A 24,042-nucleotide genomic window follows, 5' to 3' on the forward strand; every position below is an offset into this window, starting at 1 on the left:
CGTATGATGCAATGAAAGGAGAGGATTAATAAAACATTATGAAATGACAGTCTACAACACTATCATTCAGAAATGACAGTTTATTTATTCAGGGTATAACTACGATCAGAAAGAAACAGATTAAATGAAAGGACACTAACATGTTAAGTGTAAAACAGCGGTAAGACATACAGTGACGAATTCCTGAGACATATTTCAGTGTGCTCTTTTTTTCTTAGTCAGAAAATGAATTACTTTTGTGCGGCCATGGTCCCACTAAGCACACTCTGTTAAATGGCAGCGTTATTCAAGCCACTGAAAAGGTTTTACTGTGGAATTATCATCAAAAAACAGCATTGCTTCTTTGCACCAAAATATGCAAACTGCTCTTAGAAAAGTACATAAGCAGAATATATTCTAAATAGATGTCAATGTTATGATTAAAGCTCATCGAAAGGAAAAAGGAAATGCTGATACTTGCAATTAGATTGCACCGCAAGTTGTTCTTTTTTCCTTGTCAATTGTATTAAAGAAGAATTCAATGCTCGTTTTTCCACTCGGGGTCCATATGCTGCTGGAGGGCGCTCAGCTCTTCTTCAGGATCTACGACAACAATTGAAGGACACAACATTTGCATTTTCTCACAAGCAGAATATTTCCCTAATGCTTTATGGAAGTGATATTAGCTGGAATTAGTACAGCTGATAAGGCTGAGGTTACAGCTGTACTCACTGTCAGAATCCACATCGATTTTCAGGGATGCCAGTCTGGACACAATGTCATCCTCCCCTTCTGCGTCTTCAAAGGGATATCCAGTGTATCCCTTCTCCTTCACACAGTAGCTGATAAACCTGCACATGAACAATTACAAAGTAAGCAAACGTGGACAGAAGTCCTTCAATTGCTCCAAGAAAAATAATAATAATGTAAAACTTGATGAAAAATAATAAACTGAGCAAAATCCGATGTTTAACTCCAGAATAGCTACTTAACAGACCTTGTGGTGAAGTTATTGTGTAAACTACAGTCACATTTAAATGTCAAGGCTCTTGAATCAGTGTCTGGAACTGCAAAAAATACACAATTTTAAGACAACTTTCTGCACTCCAACATTGCTACTTGGGCCTGTTTCTCCTTACTTCTCCCAGGTGGGGTCCTTGTTGAGGATCACAGGGTTTCCCACGACTATCAGCAGGGACCTGGCTCTGGTCAGGGCCACGTTGAATCTCTGCAGATATATACATATATAAAGAAGCACGATATACAAAATAATTCTTGTTTTATTACCATTATTTGTGAAGGAAGTAAGAGAACAGACCTTTTCATTTGCCAGGAATCCAATGTTGAAGTCTTTGTCCATCTTGAGATAGTTGATGCTGCTGCGGACAGTCGACACCATGATGATCTTCCTCTCCTGGCCCTGAAACTCCTCCACAGACCCCACCTGATACCCACGAAGGAAAACATATACTGTAACATATTTGTAAATGAACACAATCCTCATTTATTCAATAACACATTAACACATGTGCATTGAAGGAGAAAGATGTTTAGAAGTAGGCCTCACTGATTATTTGATCATTAGTTTATTAGCTTTACAGTACATATAATCATTCATTCATATAGAATACCTTTGCATCATGTCTTCCTGTTATAAGGGTGTTTCCTGCTCAATTGTGCTAATGGTTAAGGGTCAGCTACATAAGGATGACATCTAAATGTTTACTTTGTGCGATACATAGTATACAATCCTGTAAGATTCTCTCAGTCTTCAGACTCCAGACTGACTAGTCAGAAGTATTCTATCTCTTAAACTTGTTGTACACAAATATAATCTTTAAAAGTCTTACTGTCTTTCTATTGTTATATTCTGTTGTCCTTCTGAGTGCTAAGATAACATATCCACGTCAGATCAAAACTTTTTTCATATCTATATATTAGTATTGTGCAAAATAAACATTAAATAAGCATCCTTTTTTAATCATCCTTCCCCAAACAAGATGACCTGACTGCAGCATTACTAACCTTGAGCTCTTTGAGATCACCCAATCGCTTCAGGGCCGAAACCGACTTCACAGCCTTTTGGATTTTCTCAACCTGTAAGATAAAAGTTAGCAATGAATAGCTTGAACTGTTTTACAGCATCTCTGAAAACAGTTTAAGTACAGCACAATGACTCGCCTGTTTCCTGTAGGGGGCGATTATGCCAATGTCTTTGGCAGAGAGTTTGGGGAGACCCTTCTTCCCTTGAGTTTCTATCAGCTTGGTGAGGTAGTACATCAGAACCTCAATCTCAGTCACGTTGAAGAAAGAAGGACTGTTGGCCTCTCTCTCGTCTTTCCCAATCACTCCATGGAAGATCACCGGGAAACCCTGTAGTGATGACAGCATGATGTCAGTTACCACAATATCCTCATGGTTGACAGGCTATTTGGAGATATTTGTACTTTGTTTACACCATGTCCTCGACCACACTAAAATAATAATATGAAAATAAAGCATCCAGAGCTTTTCCCTTATACTCTAATGAAAGTTCAGATTATGTTTCAAATGTCTTTCCATAATAACATCTCATTTGCTGTAATGATCATTGTCTTTTCTTCTCTGACAGTCTCCGGCTGGTTTCTGTGTTCCATGTAAATAATATATATTTAAACTATATGAGTGTTAATGACTCATGAGTCTAACTATAATTAAAAAGGACACCAATTATTATGGCACTTTCAGGAAGTTGGGTGACTTTAAAAAAATAGAATGGTGGAGATTCCCTTTAAGGTATGTATAACTAAACTGTAGTTGGTCAGTAATATGGGCAGACATTTTAAATCTAAACACTGTAACTAACCTCAGAATGCTTCACTGTGAGATCATATTGGTATTAAAATTGTCCGAGAATAAAGAAAAAGGCTTTTGCTGCCCCACCGTTTTGGGAAGGTGTTCCCATTTGCAGTAGATGTCGCGCTCCCACTGGTCAGCGAACACCTGCAGTTCATTCTCATAGAAGAGCTCATTGGGGACTTTCAGAATGGCAGCATGCGACCTGAGTTAAGAAAGAAAAACAAGAAAGCTGAAGAGCGTTCATCAAAACTATAAAAGCAAAATGGAGGTAAAAACAAAAAAACACACCTGTAGTTTCGCAGCAGTTTGGTCACAAAGCGGGTGTCAAAGTGCCCAGAGTCTGTACTCTTCTGATACAAAGTGTTGTGTCTCATCAGTCTCTCCAGCAGGGAAAGCCCTGGAGAATATTAACGGTACAGCATTACATTTATATCCTTGAATCGTGTATTCTTACACTTTTAGCAGTAAAAACATGGCATGATCTACTATTGTAGTGTGCTAAAAGAATACATCAAGACAAAATAATGTAATGTAATCCCCCTCGTCTCACCGAGTCCATGCTGCACTGCCATTTTAGATCGGAGGATTGGTCCCAGCTGCTTTGGATCTCCAGCCAGCACCAGCTGACCCTTCTCTGCATCGAGCAGACCTGAGAGATCAGACAGTTACTAAATGAATCCCTTTCACTACTGGTGATGCTTCTACAAACTTACACTGACCTTTAATCATTCATTTAATAAAACAGTGCAACATGTGGATACATCTTTAAAATGTACATCTATAAACTGTTGGGGAAATATTTTCCTAGGCCCATAACTTTGACCCAGTTTATCAGTTTGTACAATGAGCACCTGCAACCTTGGGCTGCTGTGCTCTCAGTGTTTTGTCTCCCTATTCCTGCCAGTTGGCGTCAGCTGATAGAGGTGTTATAGTGCTTTATCTTGGTATGCACAATGTTGATTATTCTCCCAGAACCAGCTAAATACATGGGTCTGGGGTCGAGACCTTCAGAATTGGTTTGGCATCCGTTGTGTCAACTCGTGGCACAGCACATGTCTTGTGAATTCTCCGGCCGAAGCTCCAAATAAACCGTCAGTGTTTGCCATCAAAGTTCCTGCTCTCCGCATGTCTCTCTGAGTCTCATCTCCATTGCTTCAGAAGTTTCCATCACATATATACTCTTGAGCTGTGTGGAGTATTCCAGACTTCTGGGTAGAGCATTTCACAATGTTTACATTTATATTAATTCACCAATCAATGCACACACTCTATATATTTACAGAAACCTGGCCGGTAGATGCAGAGCTACAAAGAAAATCTGTCCTCTACATTCCTTACTTTCCTATTCCTGTCTCTGGACTGATGAACTGCAGCAATCGCCTGTTGTTGGCAGTCATTAAGAGAGGGAGGGAAATCTGGATCAAGTTCTGTACGATGACTGAGGAGAAATCTGTTTAGTGTCTCTTCCACTTCTCTCTTCAATGATGAGACATTATTCCAAGGAAGCATACTCTGTTTTCTTTACAGTGTGACAGACATGTTGACATCCATTTCTTCTAACCTCACCAAAACAATACAAATAAAATAGTTAGTGTAAGACTTCAAAAATAGTGTTTCGCCAAAACCAAATTCTTGTTATAATATACTCATACTCATATAACATTCACACTGTACATTTTATATTTATATTTAATTGAATATTCCATTCCATGCACACTTGCTGGAAATAATATCCTGCTTATATTGTGTTTATTGTGTTAACAGAAAATTGGCCCTTCAATAGTGTTTTTATTTGTCAGTTTATAGATTTGTTATCTTCACGGTCATCTGTATATTTGTCTTACTCTCTAATGCTGGTTTATTTCTATTTTAAGATGTTTCAATTTTAGAATTGTTTATTTTACTCTTTTAATTTGTTATTATGTGCAATGCCTTGTTTTGTTTTATGCTGCTGCAACAAAATAGTTTTCCCAAATTGGGATTAATAAAGAACATCTTATCTTATACTTCAGATCCTCAACATTTACCTGCGATGGCAACGACGCACTCCGGCTCCACTGCCTGGCCTCCTTCATCCAAAAAGATGTGGGTAAAATGGTCCACAGGTAATTCTCCAGACACCAGTCTCAAGACAGAAACACACAACAGAAATGTTAAACTAGCAATAAGCAAGTGGCTTAAAGTGTGTAACATTAAAGAATGATGCCATTGAGTCCGACATTGAATAATGACTGAATTTGAAAAGCAACCTACCTGCCAGCTGTGACCAGAGTCGTAACAATGATCGTGTATTTCATCAGAGTTTTTTTCTCTGGAAACACAAACTTATCTTCTCTCTTGTCCCAGTTACAATATTTCTTGAAGAAAATGTAGACAAGAGGACGTGTAAGAAAAATGAATGGTTATTTAAAGTTTAACATCTAACCATTTTCCATCCAACCATCCTTAAATGAAAAGCAGAGGAATGAATGATACCTGTTAATTTCAGACTCTTCTATTTTTTTTATTATTGATCTACACAAGAGGGTAACAAGGCAACACTTTTACAACAATGCTTTTGACTATATGCAGAAAATAATATGTTCTTAACTTTGGTTACTAATATTACCAACATCTGGATGTAGCTACTGCAATAAAGAATCACTGTGCTATGTGAACATATTTCAATCTCCGTTTACATTTTCAAACCTAAAAATATTAATGGGCCCTACATACACATAGTATGGTAACAAATGAGAGTGCTGAATCACAGGCTATCCGAAGCTCAAACCTGCTGGTAGAGATGTTATCCCCAATAAGAGCTGATTCATGGCCAGTAACCAGATTATCTTGTGGATGATAAAATGCCAGCTGATGCTCACCAGCAGGTCGGCGGGGACAGTTCTGGGGTTTCGGCTGCTGGCGTACATGCGGTAGATGCGATGAGGGTCCATGTGGACCATCAGTCTCTCACAGAGGAGGTCCCCTGCGCTGTTTGAAGGGGCACAGGCCAGGATTCTGGATAATGGGTCTGCCTTGCTGACCTGTCGACGTAAGAAAAGTCTAATTCATCTCTTTGAATTAAGTTATTTTTATGCTTTGCTGATAATAAAAAACAACAACAACAGTGTCAGATTAAGTAGCACATTGAATGTCGTTGAAGCAACTGGAGCTGCAACAATTAGTCGATTTTTTTCTAAATTAATTGGTTGGAGTTCTTGCTTTTCTCTTTTTCAACTGAATATCTTTGGGTTTTCAACGAACAAAACAAGACATTTATAGAAGTCACTTCAGACTTTCATTTTTCTCAGTTTTCTTGCATTTTAGAAAACCAAAAATGTATTCTATAAAATATTGAAGCAGACTAATAAATATTGGAAATCATCGTTAGATTCAGCACTTCAATCAACAATGAAACTAGATGCATTATTTAATTTGACCAGTCATAGTCAAACTGTCAAACTTTTCCTCTGCAAAATGATATGTTTATGATTAAGTATGCAACTTCTGCATGCGTATTCATAAATGTAAGAAAAGTTGGTGTCACTCAATGGTGTCTCCTAGGCAGCCCAAGAACTGTTCACACATTTCTGATTCTTATGTTGTTAAAATGGGATGGCAGGTGGAAATAGTCACCAATTTTTCAACAAAAAGACCCTCTTTAAACAAATAAGAGGAGCTCAGAAAATCACAGAAATCTGTATCATGATACTGTGTTTGTATAAGACCTGCCACTAACCATTTTTTTTATAACTGATTGATCTTAATTTCTTGATCATTTGTTAGGTTTATTACAAAATAAGAAAGATTGACCATCAAAATATCCAACACTTCCAACAGTATGTCATCTCTTTTTGTCCATGAATCAGTCAAAACTATCCCACCATTGGATTTAGTGAGAGGCTGATTCAGTTTTGAGGGTTTAATCAGTCTAGTTATGTCACACTTTCAACAACACATACCTGATGCATAGCTTCAACCAGAGTGATTGTCTTTCCAGTTCCAGGGGGCCCAAACACAAGATGAGGGGCGGGCTTTGACGACCCGGCCACAATGCGCTGGACAGCAGCATGTTGCTCCGGGTTGTTCTCCAGCTGACGGTTGAACATACTGGAGAGTCATGTGAGAATGTTGAATAAAAAAAAAAAATATATATATAAATGTAGACGAAATATCAGACGATACACGGTCGTTACAGAACCGGATGTGAACTTTGTCACAAACATTATCCTCCATACAGTATATGACCCATATCTAATCCAGGCAAGTTCACAGCATTAAACCAAATAACAGCCTGTTGGTGCGATAGAGTGAATTAGTGCCCAGAGAAAGCTGAGGTGAAGGCTGCTGAGCACTCACTCATCATTTGGAATTCATGCACTCTTATCACCAAAAGCAGACAGTTTAAGCTTCTATAAGAACATGAGATACTGCACTTTAAGGTGCTTAGGTCTATGTATCTGTACCATACAGTCTATGGTACATACATGATATTGAATCTACCTCCTTTGGGCTCAAACAAAGCCATGTAAATATATTTATTCATTATCATAGATTATCTTAATTCATTCCTGAATACATGTAGGCGTGTGGCGCAGTGGGTAGTGCGTTGGTATTCAGATCAGGGGGTCACAGGTTCAAACCCCACTGCAGTCAGCATGTCGTTGTGTCCCTGGGCAAGGCACTTCACCCCAAATTGCTCCTGTGGGGATTGTCCACAGTATTGAGTAAGTAAGTCGCTTTGGATAAAAGCGTTTAACAAGTGACATGTAATGTATTGTAGAGTCAGCTACTCCCTTTTGAACTCTTACTTTTTTCCTGTCCTGTGTTTCGCTCTTATTGCTGTTGCTGATCCAACACCTGAATTTCCCTCTGGGGGTTAGTAAAGGTTTATCTTATCTTATCTTATTACATGGCTTAGTTGAATACTCAATTCTGATTGGTCAATTCAGAACACGTGACAAGTTGTTAATCCAGTAGTACAGACCGCTGTCAAGGACTTATTGACCGTTGTTAAGGACGCTCACATCTGCAGAAAGAAAAGCAAACTGCATGCAGTTTGCATTTCAAACTGTTTGCTTGTCTTTAGTTTTCCGTTGTCTCCCGTCTGACAGCAACATGGAGGATTTTAATATTCATTTTAATATATTTGGAGAGCACAGTAATTTGGATGAATGGTTAGTGGCTGATGAGTCCCCAGCGAAGAAAAGAAAAAGACAAGAGGGACAAGAAAACAGCGGAGAAGTAGCGGAGAAGTAGCGGGGCAACGCGGAGCTGCGGTCCTTTTTACGCAACGGTCCAGACATAGACATCAAAGGGCAAACATATTCAGTGTGCAGTTCCTTTGGAATTAGGGCAGGGATATCTAGATACTTTCCAAGGTTTAACATCATGAATTGTGCTACTTTTAAAGCAAGCAACGATGTTTTCAAATCCGTAATCAAAAAGCTCCGCCTTCCTGCCGTTGCTACGTAGTTCAAACGGTAATAACGCACTATTTTTCTTAGCGGATGCATGTCATTTTAAATCAATAAAACTATTTTTTAAATCAATAATACTATTTTTTAAATCAATACAAATATTTTCTAAATCTATAAAAGCATTTCAATTAATATTGGGAGTCATGTTGTTACTTTGTTGAGAATGTGGCCATGTAATAAGCGGGTGTTCGGCCATGTCGAACACTAGATTACTAGACTGTTTATGTTGCTAATGCTGTTGTAGTTGTAAATGTCACTTTGTTTTGTTTTCTCTTACATGACTATGCACTGCAACATTTCTTTGTTTTTTGTAATTATTTATTTGACTTGTTCGAAATAAAATGTATCAATCAATCAATTATGGGGAAAAGAACAGCCGACAGGCAGATCAGGAGCCCGACTGATCTTGATCAGCATGACCGCCTCGTTGCACATTATCCCTTACTTATCAACTAGTGATCTATAAGCATTAACTTTGTGTGTGTAGGCCTCACACCTGAGTTTAGGCATAGGGAGAGTAGCCACTGCTGCACCAGACGGGAACAGCACCTCTTCCAGCCTATGCTTTACTGCCAAGTCCACGGCACGGTGCTGCAGCCTCAAGGAGAACCGGTTGACGGTGAATTCCACGTCGAACTTCATGTTGGGGATAAACATCTGCAACAATCTGAAGCAGGTGGAAAGTGGGAGAAGTTTTTGAGTTAGATGCTTTATTCATTTTCATAGACATTCACTATGTTTTAAACGGACATGTATCTGTAGTGCCACCCTCACCTCTTATTGAAGCCCAGCTTCACACTATCCAGCTCCACTCTGTGAACGTATCCATTGTACATGGTGTCATCGTTTCCACATTTGGTCACCTTCAGACAGTCTCCTCGTAGTACAGATGGCCGATTCTCAGCAACACCAGGAACCTGTTGAATAATATCAGCGTTGGCCATCATGCATGTTTTATTCATTTCAAACACTGAATGTAATGGCCTTTTTTACAATGCTCCAAGTTCCCAGGCCACATTGTCTGCAAGTCTTTCAGTTCTGATCCGTTTCGAATTATTTACAAGTTTCTGTGAAGACCCAATGTACTCCCAAAAGGCAGGTTCAACTTAAACGAGGGTTTATTTAAACTAAATTAAATCATGGCAGGTGATGTCCATCCTAATTGCATCTCGCCCATTCCACTGCAGACATGATGCTTGATTCTTATAGTAAATGACAAAAAACGTTCAAAAACGTGTTGTGATCCAAACCTGTAGACTTCCTGAAATCTTAATAGCACACTATTGTTGAAGAAATAAATAATGTTTGGCCACACTGTGTTTCAGAACGAATTATTAAAATCCAGCACAGACTGCAAACAGACACATAACCTAAGCACCAAGGACGTGCACAGACATTTGATGGGGCTATTGCTCTAAACTGGAAAAAGGGCCTTTTGAAAATTGTAACTTGTTTTTGATCTAAAAGAAACCAAACGATTTTTACATTAACTAATTTGAAGAGTAATTCACATTATCATCTCATAACAAAATAAGCTAAGGTGACCAGGGACATTTTTTGTTTTGCGGTCCATATCTCATTAAAATATCTAATGTTAGTAACTATTAAAGACAAAATGGGGACAATTCTGTTCTAATGTAGTTTGCCAGACCATTGTAACTGCTGTGCAGTCCAGACATACTGATTAAATAGGGCCTCTAACTCAACTCATCAATTAATGAAACCAGTTCAATACGCATTATTCTTATTCTTAACATTCTTTATGGGCGTTGTAACGGTAAGTTATCTAATTACATATTTATTTAGGTGTTTTTTTGTAAATAACTGACGGTATCAAGAGGAAGTAAAGTCCCCTGGTTTGTCCCTTATACCCTAACTGCCATGAGACAACTCAAAATCAAGTTTCCAAAATCCGACACTGAGGTGGTCTTTAACGCACTGGCAGATAACAGCGCTGACAAAGTGTGTTTCCCGCAGCGAGACGCTACAATACTAATTGTGGGCTCATCATGTTGATTCGGCCACAACAGAAAAAAGAAAAACAAACTCTCGCTCTCTCCAGAGGGGCAGGTCAGCCAAAAAGGCCAAACGGCCGTTGCCCGGGCAACATTAGCCCGTACCTGTGCACGTCCCTGCTAAGCACAGTCCCCCTATATCACTACAAAACCATACAAACATGGAGGAATTATTACTAATAATATTCACCATCTATTACATGTCACTTGTTAGACGCTTTTATCCAAAGGGACTTACATACTCAATACTGTGGACAATCCCCACAGGAGCAATTTGGGGTGAGGTGTCTTTCCCAGGGACACAACGACATGCTGACTGCAGTGGGGTTTGAACCTGTGCTCCCTTGATCCGAACACCAACGCTCTATTCCACTGCTCCACACGCCTCCGTCTATGTAATATGTCACGCAAACAAACATTTTCTCAAATAAAATATGAGCTTAAGTATTTCTTAAACTAAACTTACATTAGATGAGCAAGCATTCAGAGGACAACAACATTAAAATAATAGAAAATCACACAAAGAAAGCATAAAGACTACTTGGCATCCTTTAGATCAGGGGTTCCCAACCTTTTTTCCCAAGAGCCCCCCCAAATGACTCTTATTGGAAGTTGCGGAGATGGAGGAGACCGATCTGATCGGAGCAACTGACAAATAATCCAACTGAAACCGGCATGGACAATGACTATGTTTTAAAATTGCGCTTATCCAGACAAGCCTGGTTTGGACACTTTACACGCAGAAGAAACCTTTCTAACAAAGAAAAAATTATAAATGTCTGTGTTTTTATGCCTATAATAGCTACTAACTTGAATTTGTATTCAAATTAATTAATCAATTATTTTTTATATTTTATTGTAATGTAGAGACATGGCTTATAGTGACAATCATGTATTGCGTTACAATTATATGTAAAAAAAATTGAAAAAAAAAGTGGAAATATGATATTTGGCCTCAAATCATCCCAGGTTGGGAACCACTGCTTTAGATCATGAAAATATTTTAGACTCATAATAATTAGACTTGTTATTGCTGCTTTTTAAAAAGTGTACTGTGAGGATTCCTTACCCTGAGTGTAAGCAGTTTCTTGTTTAATTGGTCAGGGGTCATGGTTTGATTGTGGAGGTCATAGTTCTGGATGTCCCTCTCCATCTGTACCTCTTCCAGGTGTAGCAGGAGGTGAAATCGATGAGCGTAGCTCTTCATCTTTAAGGGAGCGTCAAGGAGACTCCTGGATATACAGCAAACACGCACACAGACACACATTGTGATCATGAGGGAGTTCAGATCAGAAAATACAGGGTTGGGGAAGCTTTAGGTAATTAGGTCATGCTCTCACTTCACTAATGACAGGTGTTGCTTGGTTGATGGAGACTCAGAGTCTTCCAGCCTCAGTCCCTTTAGGTATTTGGGGTTGTTAAAGTTTCCTAATTTCAATGTTGACTGTAAAGGCTGGACCCCGGACCTGCAGAGAACACAACACAAACACACACATTATAAATGAATAAAAAACAGTTTCTGGGACTATTCTGGGTCCATCTGTTGCAATTACAAGGAGCTTCCAAATCAAATATGTGTACCGTAATCTGTAATATCGGATTTCTTGCTGCTGGTGAAAATAAATCTGTACTCATTCCATTTTAAATTTGTAAAACCATCTGCTGGTTCTATCAGTTACACTCTAGTCTACATTATTTTAAGTTTCAAATCATAGGGGCCAGCATTTAAATAAGATCTTTAAAATGTTGACGTTGATAATCCAGAATGTATGGGCAAATGTGTTTATTCCCATTTAATTCTGACTTTAATATAATTAATTGAAATCCATAAACATTGTAGATCAGACAATGGTCAGTTCTAAGACTTTCTGCTTCCTCTGGACCCACAAAAAACCCACAATATGGAAAATCTGCAGTACCTTATTTATAGTTATCTCCTTAATAACCAGCCTTAAAACTCCATTTCTATTTTGAGACTTGAACTGGTTTACAATCAGTTTGTAATAACGTACCTCTCAGGTGGAACTCCCTCCACTATCATTCTGCCCCCACGCCTGTATGAGACCCCCTTGTATGGTTTGTAAGGAGACACGGGTCCCAGCTCCGCAGCCAGCGGGGTCCTGGCTGCAGCTTCCATATCCCTCACGATGCAGAAGGGCACGGCTCCCGGCAGATCTGCGCAGAACTCAAAGTACATCGTGGTGGGGAAAAATCCATAGTGTTTCAGCGTGTAACGAGCCAAAACCTCATAGCTTTCTCCTGTGAAAGAAAGGAAGCAGAGTAGGAGCTGTGAGCATCACTGACCTCCACCTCAGTGTGTTTTTTGTTAATGACAACAGAGAGGAGGAGGAGTGTTAGAAGTGTCACCTGGAGAGAGGAAGAGGGGACAAGCTCTGGTCACCCTCCTCTCGTCCTCCAAAGTGAAACAGTGCATATTGTGCAGGGCAGTGTAGAAGGTGAAGTTGACACAGTGTGTGCCCTTGTTTGCGATGTGAAACCTGATGAGGAACAACTCCTTCAGACGCTCCACAGTGAACTGGACCTTTCCGCCGGTCTCAGCAGGGTCTGAGGTGATTTGAATGCCGCCCTTGTCAGCTGTCATCTTTTTCCTGTGAGACAGAGAGAAAGACCTGGTCAGGGTGCACATCTGTAAAACTTATAACCATAAAAAAGTGTAAAGAATTGAGTCAAACTTTTCCCATTCGATTCTGGTCATGGATCTAGGTCAAAACTCTTTATCTCCCCTTGTTTTTCGTCTCCATTAACTGTCAAATATGAGATGAATGCAAACTTGCCAGACAGTAAAAACATTTAATTGAGTTTCATTGAAATTGTGTTAACATTGGGTGGAGAATTGTGTTTGAATTCCATTATTTCTCTTGGGGGTTTCAAGAGTTTTATTACATTTTTGGATGATAATCTGCCTAGCTTTTTAGAACGACAGGAAATGAGGGAAAAGGAGAGAGGGGGTCGAAAAGATACAAAGGTCACAGGCAAGATGGAAACAGCAGTTCATGCTTGGTGCCCTAACCCTTAATCCACAATCTACCACTAGAAAGTCTATCACAGGGATGAAACATATGGAAAGACAATTATTCACTCTTAGATTCACTCGTATAGGCAATTTAACCGTTGTGGTTGAAATCTGAAATGAGTCCTTCAAACAAAATGTCTTTATATGTTAATAAGGTAAAAAGTAATAAAACCAAGCAAAGGGGTTCAATATCTCAGAGTTATTCTGCAGTGACTGATACTGCGGAAAAAGTTGTGACACATTATATAGGAGAACAACTCAACCTTGTGACTCCTTGTGGGAAAGGACAAGGAGCAACTGCCCTGAAGTGATAATGAAATGCTACAAGGTGGTAAGCAGAACTAGTTTCAACCAGTGAAAACAAGGATACAACAGATGAGTCAGGGGAAAGCACATATCCCTTCTGATGAAGATGGCTAAGCAATGGCTGTACATCTTAAAGAAGCTTAAAAAGGCAAAGTACCTGTACCAAGTTCTACGGTAAAAAAGTGACTGGAATTGTCACAAATTGGTGTAAATGTACATATTTCTTTTAAATATACATTTGTTAACCGTTATCCCTTTACTGCTATGATTATATATTTTGCCCTATTATACTGCTCTTTTTATATTTGAGTATTTTCTACTAATTCTGTGCGTGCATTGTGATAGTTCTTTAGATGCTTCTAGAAATGATTAGCTATTTTTAACCCCTCAACTTGAGAATTTAGCAGAGCATATTTTGCAATCTGCTTTACATTGTCATCATTGCTAATCAGAAAATACCTGCTTCCTTTACCTGCTATACACAGCACTTTTTTTGTATGTGGTCGTTGGTATGTGGTGCTGTTGTATGGGAGTCGTTTTTCAATTGTGATTAAATAAGCATACTCAGACTGATATAAATGGTAAATGGACTGTACTTGTATAGCGCTTTATCTAGTCTTTGCCACCCCTCAAAGTGTTTACATACTACATGTCTGGTTGAGAGGCGACCGCACTTCCTCGCAGCCACAGTCCGAATATATGCTGATGTGCATTCCTAATGACAATAGAGTTGAACCTTGACCTTGACAAAGCCACATGCATAATGTAAGAGCCCCTTCCACACCTATCATGGACTCTCAATCCCTCTGCTGCTCCAGTTACTTTCTTAATTTAGCAAGGCAAGTTTATTTATATAGCACCTTTCAACACAAGGCAATTCAAAGTGCTTTACAAAAATGAAAGACATTAAGAAAATGGCAAAGCAAAGATAATAAAATAAACATTAGTAATGCTCAACACCCTGTTATCTCCTAATGATGACCTCAACTGAATCTATTAATGCATGGGTTAAGCTGGATGTGATCTCATGTGAAGAGTTTTATTTTGAAAAGTAACTTAATGGATGCACATGTAAAAACTGGGGGTAAGCACGGAGGCTTACACCTTGCACCTACAGTATAATGACAACGTTATACTGTAGGTGATAAGGCACATACCTGTTCAGCTTTAACTTGCGCAGGATTTCCGCTGCCAGCTTTTTCTTTGGAGTGAGTACCGGGGTCACCGGGGTAGAGGGGGCAGAGGGGGCAGAGGGGGCAGAGGAGGGTGAAAGTGTCTTTGCGGTCTTCTTCTTGGAGCCAGAGCCAGGGGTGTGGGGCGACTGAGGGACCCGGGGCCTCCTCGACTGGTCACAGTGCACTGGAACCTACAGCAGAGATTCAAAATATTGGTTGCGTCTTCATTTTAATTCTGTATTTAAAAAATAAATAAAGCATATGCACAGATTATAAGACAATGTTGCCCGTGGAAAAGACATGCAAAATGCATAAACATCTCTCCAACATATAAGATCATTTTCTAATGACATTTTCAGAGGTGGGAGAAGTACTCAGATCTAAAGAATACAAAAAGAAGTAGAAGTACCAGAGTGAAGGAATACTCAGTTACAAGTAAAAGTCATGCAATCAAAATGTTACTCAAGTAAAAGTACAAAGTATTATCGTCAAAAAATACTTAAATTACAAAAGTACTCCATTATGCAAAGTAGCCCATTTAAGAATATATGAATTTGTTGATTATAATTATTGATGCCTCAATGTGTTTAGCAAAGTTGGTAAAGGTGCAGCTAGTTTTAATAACATGTCTCTCAAAATTGTACTTAAGTAAAATATTTGAGAAAATGTACTACTTTACATCTCTGGACATTCTGCAGTTGGTAGCTAGAGTGGGGACACTTTGCACTAGTGAAATGACGGCTCATCTTACCTGAGGTTTGACATTTAAATAGATGTTCTCCTGTTTTAAGAAGGCTTTGTTGGACTTCACTAGGGCGTAGACAACAGAGGAAAAGCTGGGGTCTTTAAATCCTTTCCTGTGACAATACAAACACAACAGGAGTATCATAACAGCCAAGTCCAACAACTGCATGTGACACATGCTGATTTTCCAGCTTACCTGCCCTTAAATTCAGCGTAGTAGATTGCCCGAAGTTCCTCTTTAGAGATACTATTGGATATTCTGTCTCCCAGAAATGCAATAAAGTCCTGCCCGGATTTAAGCGACTGTTTACGAGACATGATGGTGAGCTACAGGCCGCTGCTGTCTGAGAGCTGAATCACAATGAGGAAGTTCAACTATCAACCCAAGTATCACTGTAGCTGTTGGTTGAAATGCCCACAACATTTCCACATGTTACACTTTGCGGCACTTTTGCGCATGTCTGAAGGAAACATTAGTTAAACCGGGCCTCGATTTCTGGTTCATTTTTTGGGTTAAATGGCGATAAAATGATACATTTATCAAATACTTAGCGCAGTTTACCGCAAAATTCAAGCTGGTGAACGGTCTCCGGAACGGAAACCGGAAGAGCGCGTCTGCAATTGTCTTACAGAGAAAACACGAAGACACCAGAGCGACTAAAAAAAGAAAAAAGTCTACACGAAAAGCTTCAGTGTAAACTCGACCTCCTATATATGCCTCATAAGTTCTAGATGATTTAAAAAAATTCCGTTACGACCTTGTTTGAGGAGTACACATCCTCATGTTTTTGATGACACTCCCTAGGCTCACAGCCGCGTCGGAGTCATGTGAAATGGGCGTTCCCATCGATTACATAATATAATGTTTTCACAATACTAAAATACACTTTGGCTGTAGTCATTATACATTTAATGGATTAAGCTGTTGAGTGAGTGATGAAATACCGTTTTGAAATATCAAGCCAAAGGATATGCAATGTGTCATTTCGCATTTGATTAGTATAGCCCTTTAGTATGGCAATTCAAAACCCAAAGATGTATTATGTGCAAATAGTCATGACCATAGACTGTATGACATAATACCAAAGAGCAGTACATCTACATATTTGAAAACGTGGCATTCTGCACTACAATTATTTTTCAACACACACATACACCTATTTAGAGCAAAGGCTAACTTTTTATTTAGAAAAATGATTTGACACCACATGAGTTTGCTAAACCAAGGGAAATCAGCAAGCACCAAATATTTGGTATGTATTGTTTCAATAATGGCTTGCATGAGTTTTATTCTGTTCATTAAAAAACGTGTAATGTATAGCAAAGACAAATGAAATGTACCGAAAGGAGTATTCAGTGGCATACTTTGAATGCTTAATTATAAGCAAATCTCAGAGAAATTTGGTTTACAACAAACAGGTGAATTTCCAACACTAGGCAAACATTATACATCTGCAAAATATATGAATGCATTAGGGACTTGAAGGTCATTGGACCGAATTCACATCACAATGCATAAGTGGGTCTTTTTTGACCCGGTGAGATGGTTTTCTTAGAGTATCTTTGTAATTACATTTGTTTATCATTTCATATTCCAGCTATTCCTCAAAAAACATGTTTTGGATATCATGCCATTCAAATTTTTAATCCACATTTTAAGAAATTGTAGTTTTTGTATTTCTACCCCAAGCTTCCATAAGTGGGTCAAAATTGGCCGGCATGCAATTTCTATAAAATTTCGTTTTTCTTTCAAAATGGAAATAAAATGTCTAAAATTATAAATAGTGAAAAATTAAATATAAAATATTTCTATTGTGAACCAAAATATAATACTAAATATTATATAGGTGGTTTTCTTAACCAAAATGAAACAAATTGCATAAAAACACATATTATTCTAATACGGGTCCTTTTTGACCCACTTATGGAAGAGTGTGGGTCCAGTCACTCGTGCATCTAAGGGTTAAGAAAACAGGCTGCATTATTTTATATAATGCAAAGTGTATTCCACTACATTATGGTCTGTTGTCAGGCTGTTTGATTGGGGATACTAGATTTAATTAAATGTATTCAGTTGTTTGCCTAGAGCAATCAAATGTAGTCAAAAAAGATTCCCAGAATAAAGCATATAGTGCCCAGGCGCTGTAAAAGAAACTCAACACAAGATGTAACACACAAATGATCAACATTGCTTGAAGATCATACTTTTATTTCGTGAATAATAAATGTACAATGATTGTATAAAAAATATAGCAAAAGCTAAAGGCAAACCGCTGGCTTGAGGACACCAATACTTTTATCATTCCAGGGGAGTATAGAGGGATTACAACCAAAAATGGCTTTCAAAATCTATGACGAGAGAAAGAACTTCAAGAGGGAATATAGTAGGGAAATGTGAAAGAAAGTTGATGCTTTGGCTACAACCCTGCGTCCAGAGAGATGCATACATATAAACACATTAGACTAAACCAAATCATTTGGTAATGTTAAGTGTCTCTGCTAATAAATCAAATTGCATACAGTATTTGCCTTCTGTTCATAAAAAACTATAGGGGGTATTGGAAGCTCTTAAAGAATATCAGTTTTGTTATATAGAGGGGGTTAATTAGTTGCTACATGATAGTCGAGGGGTTGTGGGAGGATGCGAGTCCATTATGAAGCACTGAGGGATCAGAAACTATGTTTGTTTACCATGAGACTAAGAATTTGAACAGCAAGGAATGACCCAAGCTTTCACAGTGTCACTGAAGGCTTTATTTGTTGAAAAATAATATGTTTGCAAATGAGCGACAGTTACATGTTGTTGTAAATGAAGACATCCCCTCGTAGTGCATAACGGAAGCTGTCATTCTCTGTAAAGACCCCAAACAAACGTCTCTTTTAGCAGGACATACAGTACGTTACGGTGCGTCACACATCTTTGCACGAGCATCGGCTTCTTCTCATTCGCTTGTCGCCACCCAAACAGCGTCTGTTCTCTAAGCATTCTGCATCTCCTTGCCAATCTTGTAGCTGAGGATCTTGTTCCAGTCAATCTTGGTGCGGGTGACTGGGAGCTGTCTGCGTAAGGCTTTGAAGGTGGTGTCCGACATGGTCTGATAGTTCTCACTGATGGCCACCTGAAACATAACACAGATAAGTACAAGTTGTACCAGGATGGCATCTACCAGTGACAGTCAATTGAACATGTTCTAAACAAAACAGAACCTATGAGTCATATCAATTGTTTAAAATGTTTGTTTGTGTTGCATTTAATGTGAGGATTTGAGTGTGTATATTTGCTATGAAACAGCTTTATACTCTGTATGTGTTAGTTACATCTACTGCTAGTACTATTCATTCTAATTCCTCCATGTCTAAAGGGGACATGTTTTGTCAGAGATCTAACGTTTTATTTTAGGCATGTTGGTCTGAAAATCTGATTTTGATAATGATTCAAATTGCATATTTGACTTTTGTGGTAGTGCTTGGAAATGTAGAGGCAGCATTCTGAATCAAATGAGTCTTTTATGTCTTGTTCAGTATACAGGGCAATGTTGACACATATGAGGGCAACTCATCTTATTCTCAAATGAGGAGTGTATAGGACTTATTGGAATCACATCCAATAAGCTCATCTTTACTTTGCCTGTTCTGGGATACAACAATACATGCTGGTGCAACATCATGGACTCTGTGGAAGCCCTCCCAGACGAGTTTTGCTTTGGAGCCAATTTTCACAACGACCAAAACAACTTGAAAATACCACTTTGGTAACATGATACCAGGGCCCAAAAATAGCGTTTCCCATAGACTTACATTAGGGAAGACAATGATGTGATTTTTTCAGGTACACTCTCCATTAGGAACACTGGAATAGCCCTCATTTAAATCAATGGTTCCTTAAAGTTGTTAAATGCACAAATAGCCTTTGCTTCATGGGCGACTGAGCAGCTTTAAGGGAAATGAACCGGGAACCTGCTTCCTATGAGGACATAGGATCTGCTCTCTGTGTGAATATGAAAGGCTCATTCAAAGATAACACTTGCACAAGGAATATTTGTTTCACAGGATTATATACTCTTGAAAAGGTTATTAGTACTATTCCATTTGTGCTTAGAAATCCCCTAAATTCTACGCACCGTCTCTTTAACCTCCACATACCTGGTAATCATTCTCTGCATCTTCAATAATTTTCACAAGCTCCTTTGCAGTCTGGCTCTCATTCTGCCAAAAAAAGACATGTGTTGGTTAAATAAACAACTTAAAACACACTTCAACATAAAGCACTATGATATATTCCAATAGGTCTATTTCATTATGTCCTACTTACAGACACGGTCAGTGCTTCCTGTACATCTTTATGGCTGACCAGCTGTACATTTCCATCCTCATAATAATGTACCTGGAAAGAAAGACAGAAGACATGCACGCTAAAGTGAAACAGAACCAACTTCACAGCTAAACTCATACTACACCTAAACATTTCTCCACCTACCTGTACTTTCAAGACTCCAACCACCTGAGCTGTAGATTGCGAGACACTGAACCTCCATTCAGACCGGCAGCGGCCGTTCCTGGAGACAGAGAAAAGAAAACAGTTCACCAAAAAAGCAATGCCAAACACATCTAAAACTTCACTGCCTTTACACTTCAACATAATTGATTAAGTGAATACATTGAATTTCAAATCATTATCCTCCATCAACTTACCAGAAGTTTTTAGGCTCAAATTGATGGCCCTCGATACAAGCGATAATGGTCTGCTGGCCATCGATTGTTTTCCCATAAACCTGAGGCAGATAACACAGGATGAGTGATTCATTGTGAGCAACGATACACATGGCTGCAGTGCAGTCTGGGAAAGCTTACGGTGCAAACTCCACTGGGGTAGTGCTCCTTGACGTAGGCCCTGAGAGCAGAATCGCAGGCGTCTCTCCAGGACCTGAGGCCCGACTCGCCCTCATGCGGCTGGGGGTCGCTGGCTTCCTTTCTCAGGTGGTCAAACTTGAAGGAAATCTTGTTGTGAGGGTCAAAGAAGCGGCCATTACCCAGGTCTCCATGCTCCGTTATCAGGACCTTTATGGGTCAGAGAAACCTGCCATTACTCCACCTGTTAACGCAGGAATTGGCTTAATAACGTAAAATAATGATGACATTTCACTAATAAGCTTGCCTGATCTTCATATCCTTCAATTTTAGCAAGGGTGAACTGATCCATGTTGTACTGGGCAAAGGCGCTGATTCAAGAAAAAGAAAGAATACAACCATAAGTTCAATGCACATCCAGAATATCATTTTCTTACAACAATAAAAAAAAGAATATGAAACTTACTGAGCTGCGCCCTCTCTGAGAAGGTTATCATTGTTGAGCAGTATTCGCACATCTGTAAAGAAAGAATTAAGATGTTAAACACGTTCACAAATTGCTCCATTGTTTTCCAGTATTACATTCAGGTTGCCCTACAGATGTCAATCAGAAACACGCTCACCATTGAAAACTTCGTTGAACTCTCCAGGAGGAGCGTGCATCACAAAGTTAGCCGAAATACGGACCTAGAAATACATAACTTGTCATTATATTTGAAAATAGTAGGAGGCATCGCAATATCACAAACAAAGTGTATAAAATATGGAGGCAGTTCCCTTCATGCCTAAACAAACTGTGGTAGAGCAGAATAACAACTTTCTTTAATCATAAGCCACATTTGCAGATTTTTTTTATTTTTATCTAGCCAATGTATTGTGTTCATGCAAAATGAAGACATGCAGGCAGCCACTAGAGAGAAGCAGAGAGCTGATAACTTTCTTGGCAGCTGGCTTGTTCACTTTATTTTGGCCACTCCTTAGATGGCGAGCAGTGAATGACGCCCAAGGGCTTTTCTTAGCATCCAGAATGCAAGTGTAAGCATGTGGTGTCAAAGCTGCAGGGTGTAGAAGTTGTTGCAGGTAGTGCTCCATAAGGTAATACTCAAAAAGGGACTGAGTTTAACAATCAAGGCAGCATATACAAATGTGGAAGCAAGGTTTACTCTCAAGAGAGAAGTTGTAATTCATTAATCATTTGTGGCAGCTTTTTTCAGTTTTTAATGTCCTTGCCACATTATAGATGGGCTTTGCTAGTGATGGCGTCTGTCAGTCAGTCAGACAGACAGACAGACAGGGTTATTGAGCCCCCAGGCAGCAGCTGGCCGTGACCTACAAATGGCCTGTCCAGCTGAAAGGGCAGAGGGGCATAACAATGAGTAACCTAGTTTCAGCACACTCCTGAATAGTGGCTCCATTCAGTGGCTAGAAAGGCCTTCAAGGCACAGACAAGCAGTAAAACAATCTGAGCTTATGTCTGATTAAGATGCTATCAGAAGTATTAGATTTCCCGACATGTTCTTCATTTATCCCAAATATGGACATTATTTTATTACAGCAGCAGTGGGTTAGCAAGGCAGGACATCACAATGAGAAATATACAGACCAAGTTCAAATACACTACAATAAATCAGCCTAATAATACAACATAAACATGGGATACTATATTCAAAACACAATTGTGCAAAGTAGTTTTATACATTTAAATAAAAAGGATATGTCCATTAAAGTTCAGAAAGGGGAATTCCCAACACTTATTGCACTGACTTCTTTACATTTATTTAAAAGGGGTCACTGAAGCAGTCTTGGGAGGGGTAAGCCCTTAGCAGCTCCATCAGCTGGAGGAATGCAGAGCAGTACTTTTCAACATGTAGCAGCTTGAGGCAGCCAGTCGCTGCAAGCCCCAATAACACTGCAGGAAAACTGCGTCTGTCCCATGAACTGAGTGCAAATGTCCCAAGCTAAATACATGATACTTGCAAACTCAACCAACTCGATACACTAACTATAACTTCTGATGTCGGCGAGACCAGTATAAGCAGCTGCATGAAGTTATAGTGAACTGGGTGTGGGTGGTGTTAGTCTGCCGATGCACTTATTATCCTTACTGTAAATGCAGGAAGTAGCTCGACTTCCTTACATCTTAGCATTAGCTTTTTCTTTTTTAAATATTCTAAACTCAAGCTCAGCCCGTACTCATATGTTATTTGTTAAGTAAAGACAGCCATATAAGTTAGCTAACTTGTGTGTTTGTGCACAGGAACAACATACAACTCTGAACTGTCAAACACTGCCTCGGTTTAGCTAGCTCCACCAGCACACGCCTAATACGGCCCGTTTGCAATTCATGATACAACGTGAGCGTTTCATAAAGCTTTGGTATTATCCCAGACAAACACTAAGGGTAAAAGAATAATAACACAATTAATTTATAAAGTAATACCTTCTCTTCATCGCTGAGCTCATCGAAATCTGCCATCTTGGCTCAATGAAGTGTTAACAAAGCGCCCGTCGGTGTTGCCAGGTATGTGGGACTCCTCCCAGAACAGCCGCAGGCCGAGCAGGAACACTCTCCAGGTTGTCCCCACGAATATACAATAATACACTTTTAAGTGTTATTTTAAGGTTCATGTTCTTTATAATCATACGTCTGCACAACAATTACAGAGAAAAAGTAGTTGGCAATTCAAATATGTAACCTCAGGCTTCCTTTAACAATGCTCATTAAATATGTATTAATTAACAATAATGACAAAAGGAACACAAATAACGTAAGTACAAGCGAAAAGAGAATACAATAAGTAAAATATAACAAGTTAAAACATATGGAAGATTTATCAGTAAATCATTAATCAAAAAACTAAAAATGTCTGGAAGACAGCATTGCAGGTGAATACAATTAATGTAAAAACAGGATTGTAATATATACATTATCCATCATCAGAAGTAGATTAATGAAAAATATTTGTTGGAGAGAGATGTAAACTGTTTTTATAGGCTAACAGTAAATCAAGTAGGCCTATGTATGGGTAAAGCGATGGAAATAGAACCGACTTTTAAATAAATAAATGATTTTATAATAATAATAATTAAAACGGATTTATAACGGATGTGTTACATAATAACAACAACATTTACCCAAAAGAAACGCATGATTAGTTTTTTTTAAATGTACAACACTTTTACATACAAACCGAAGCTGACAATATCCAAAACCTGGCAACCCTGACGCGTTCAAGTCATGTTGGCTTAATGGGGGGGGGGGGGGGGGGGGGGGGGGGGGGGGGGGTACGTTTGAGACTGGTTGCAAGTGTTAAAGACAACTGTTTATCAACGTTAGTATTGATCATGTACGGATTAAAAATACTGAATACTATTGATAATATTAATGTAATTCCGTTAAACTATATCCATTTCATTATAGGTGTAATTTCCTCTAAAGACAAAATCCCGGGTGAAGTACCTACCTCACTTCAGCCTGGATTGCTTGCATGATCGACCCATTATGTGAATATCGGTTAATATCAATAGGCCCACGTAAGAGCTTTAGAAATATGAGATAACCGTAGTAGTAAAAATAAAACTACGACTTATATTTTTGACATAAACGCCAGAGACGATGGTTGTCTTAATTACAATAACTCTGA

General features: G+C 38.9%; 2 protein-coding genes across 3 annotated transcripts; both read right to left on the reverse strand.

The window, feature by feature from the left end:
* Nucleotides 1-44: 44 nt before the first annotated feature.
* Nucleotides 45-16,362, reverse strand: mov10a (Mov10 RISC complex RNA helicase a). The gene is made up of 22 exons (XM_034205693.1): nucleotides 15,747-16,362; nucleotides 15,558-15,663; nucleotides 14,789-14,997; nucleotides 12,659-12,900; nucleotides 12,304-12,550; nucleotides 11,632-11,757; nucleotides 11,361-11,523; nucleotides 9,051-9,193; nucleotides 8,773-8,943; nucleotides 6,759-6,906; nucleotides 5,679-5,840; nucleotides 5,071-5,174; nucleotides 4,845-4,942; nucleotides 3,368-3,466; nucleotides 3,106-3,214; nucleotides 2,902-3,019; nucleotides 2,161-2,352; nucleotides 2,005-2,076; nucleotides 1,298-1,423; nucleotides 1,119-1,207; nucleotides 712-830; nucleotides 45-582 (listed from the first exon to the last, which is right to left on the reverse strand). Exons 1-22 carry the CDS (start codon nucleotides 15,866-15,868, stop codon nucleotides 518-520), a joined length of 3,030 nt encoding a protein of 1,009 aa, XP_034061584.1. The 5' UTR covers nucleotides 15,869-16,362; the 3' UTR covers nucleotides 45-517.
* A 1,356-nt stretch (nucleotides 16,363-17,718) lies between these two features.
* On the reverse strand, nucleotides 17,719-23,010 carry LOC117539591 (F-actin-capping protein subunit alpha-1). Of its 2 annotated transcripts, XM_034205810.1 has the most exons (10): nucleotides 22,839-23,008; nucleotides 21,022-21,085; nucleotides 20,865-20,916; nucleotides 20,706-20,769; nucleotides 20,402-20,608; nucleotides 20,243-20,322; nucleotides 20,028-20,106; nucleotides 19,863-19,934; nucleotides 19,694-19,756; nucleotides 17,719-18,669 (listed from the first exon to the last, which is right to left on the reverse strand). In XM_034205810.1, the coding sequence occupies exons 1-10, from the start codon at nucleotides 22,872-22,874 to the stop codon at nucleotides 18,529-18,531; spliced, it is 858 nt and encodes a 285-aa protein (XP_034061701.1). In that variant the 5' UTR covers nucleotides 22,875-23,008; the 3' UTR covers nucleotides 17,719-18,528. The 2 variants fall into 2 exon arrangements, with proteins under 2 accessions (XP_034061701.1, XP_034061700.1); XM_034205809.1 differs by having other exon boundaries at nucleotides 19,863-20,106; nucleotides 22,839-23,010.
* Between the last annotated feature and the right edge of the window lie 1,032 nt (nucleotides 23,011-24,042).

The sequence above is a fragment of the Gymnodraco acuticeps genome, unplaced genomic scaffold, assembly GCF_902827175.1.
Source record: "Gymnodraco acuticeps unplaced genomic scaffold, fGymAcu1.1, whole genome shotgun sequence".
Classification (NCBI taxonomy): domain Eukaryota; kingdom Metazoa; phylum Chordata; class Actinopteri; order Perciformes; family Bathydraconidae; genus Gymnodraco; species Gymnodraco acuticeps.

Excerpts from the sequence above, each read along its gene's own strand:
- LOC117539591 (XM_034205809.1), bottom strand. The coding sequence starts at position 22,874 with ATGGCAGATTTCGATGAGCTCAGCGATGAAGAGAAG. Across the intron at positions 20,917-21,021 it reads GTTCAACGAAGTTTTCAATG|ATGTGCGAATACTGCTCAAC; the intron begins GTGAGCGTGTTT and ends CTTTCTTTACAG. Across the intron at positions 18,670-19,693 it reads ATGCAGAGAATGATTACCAG|GTGGCCATCAGTGAGAACTA; the intron begins GTATGTGGAGGT and ends GTTATGTTTCAG.
- mov10a (XM_034205693.1), bottom strand. The coding sequence starts at position 15,868 with ATGTCTCGTAAACAGTCGCTTAAATCCGGGCAGGACTTTATTGCATTT. Across the intron at positions 11,524-11,631 it reads CAACACCTGTCATTAGTGAA|GAGTCTCCTTGACGCTCCCT; the intron begins GTGAGAGCATGA and ends CTGTATATCCAG. Across the intron at positions 3,467-4,844 it reads GTGCGTCGTTGCCATCGCAG|GTCTGCTCGATGCAGAGAAG; the intron begins GTAAATGTTGAG and ends CTGATCTCTCAG.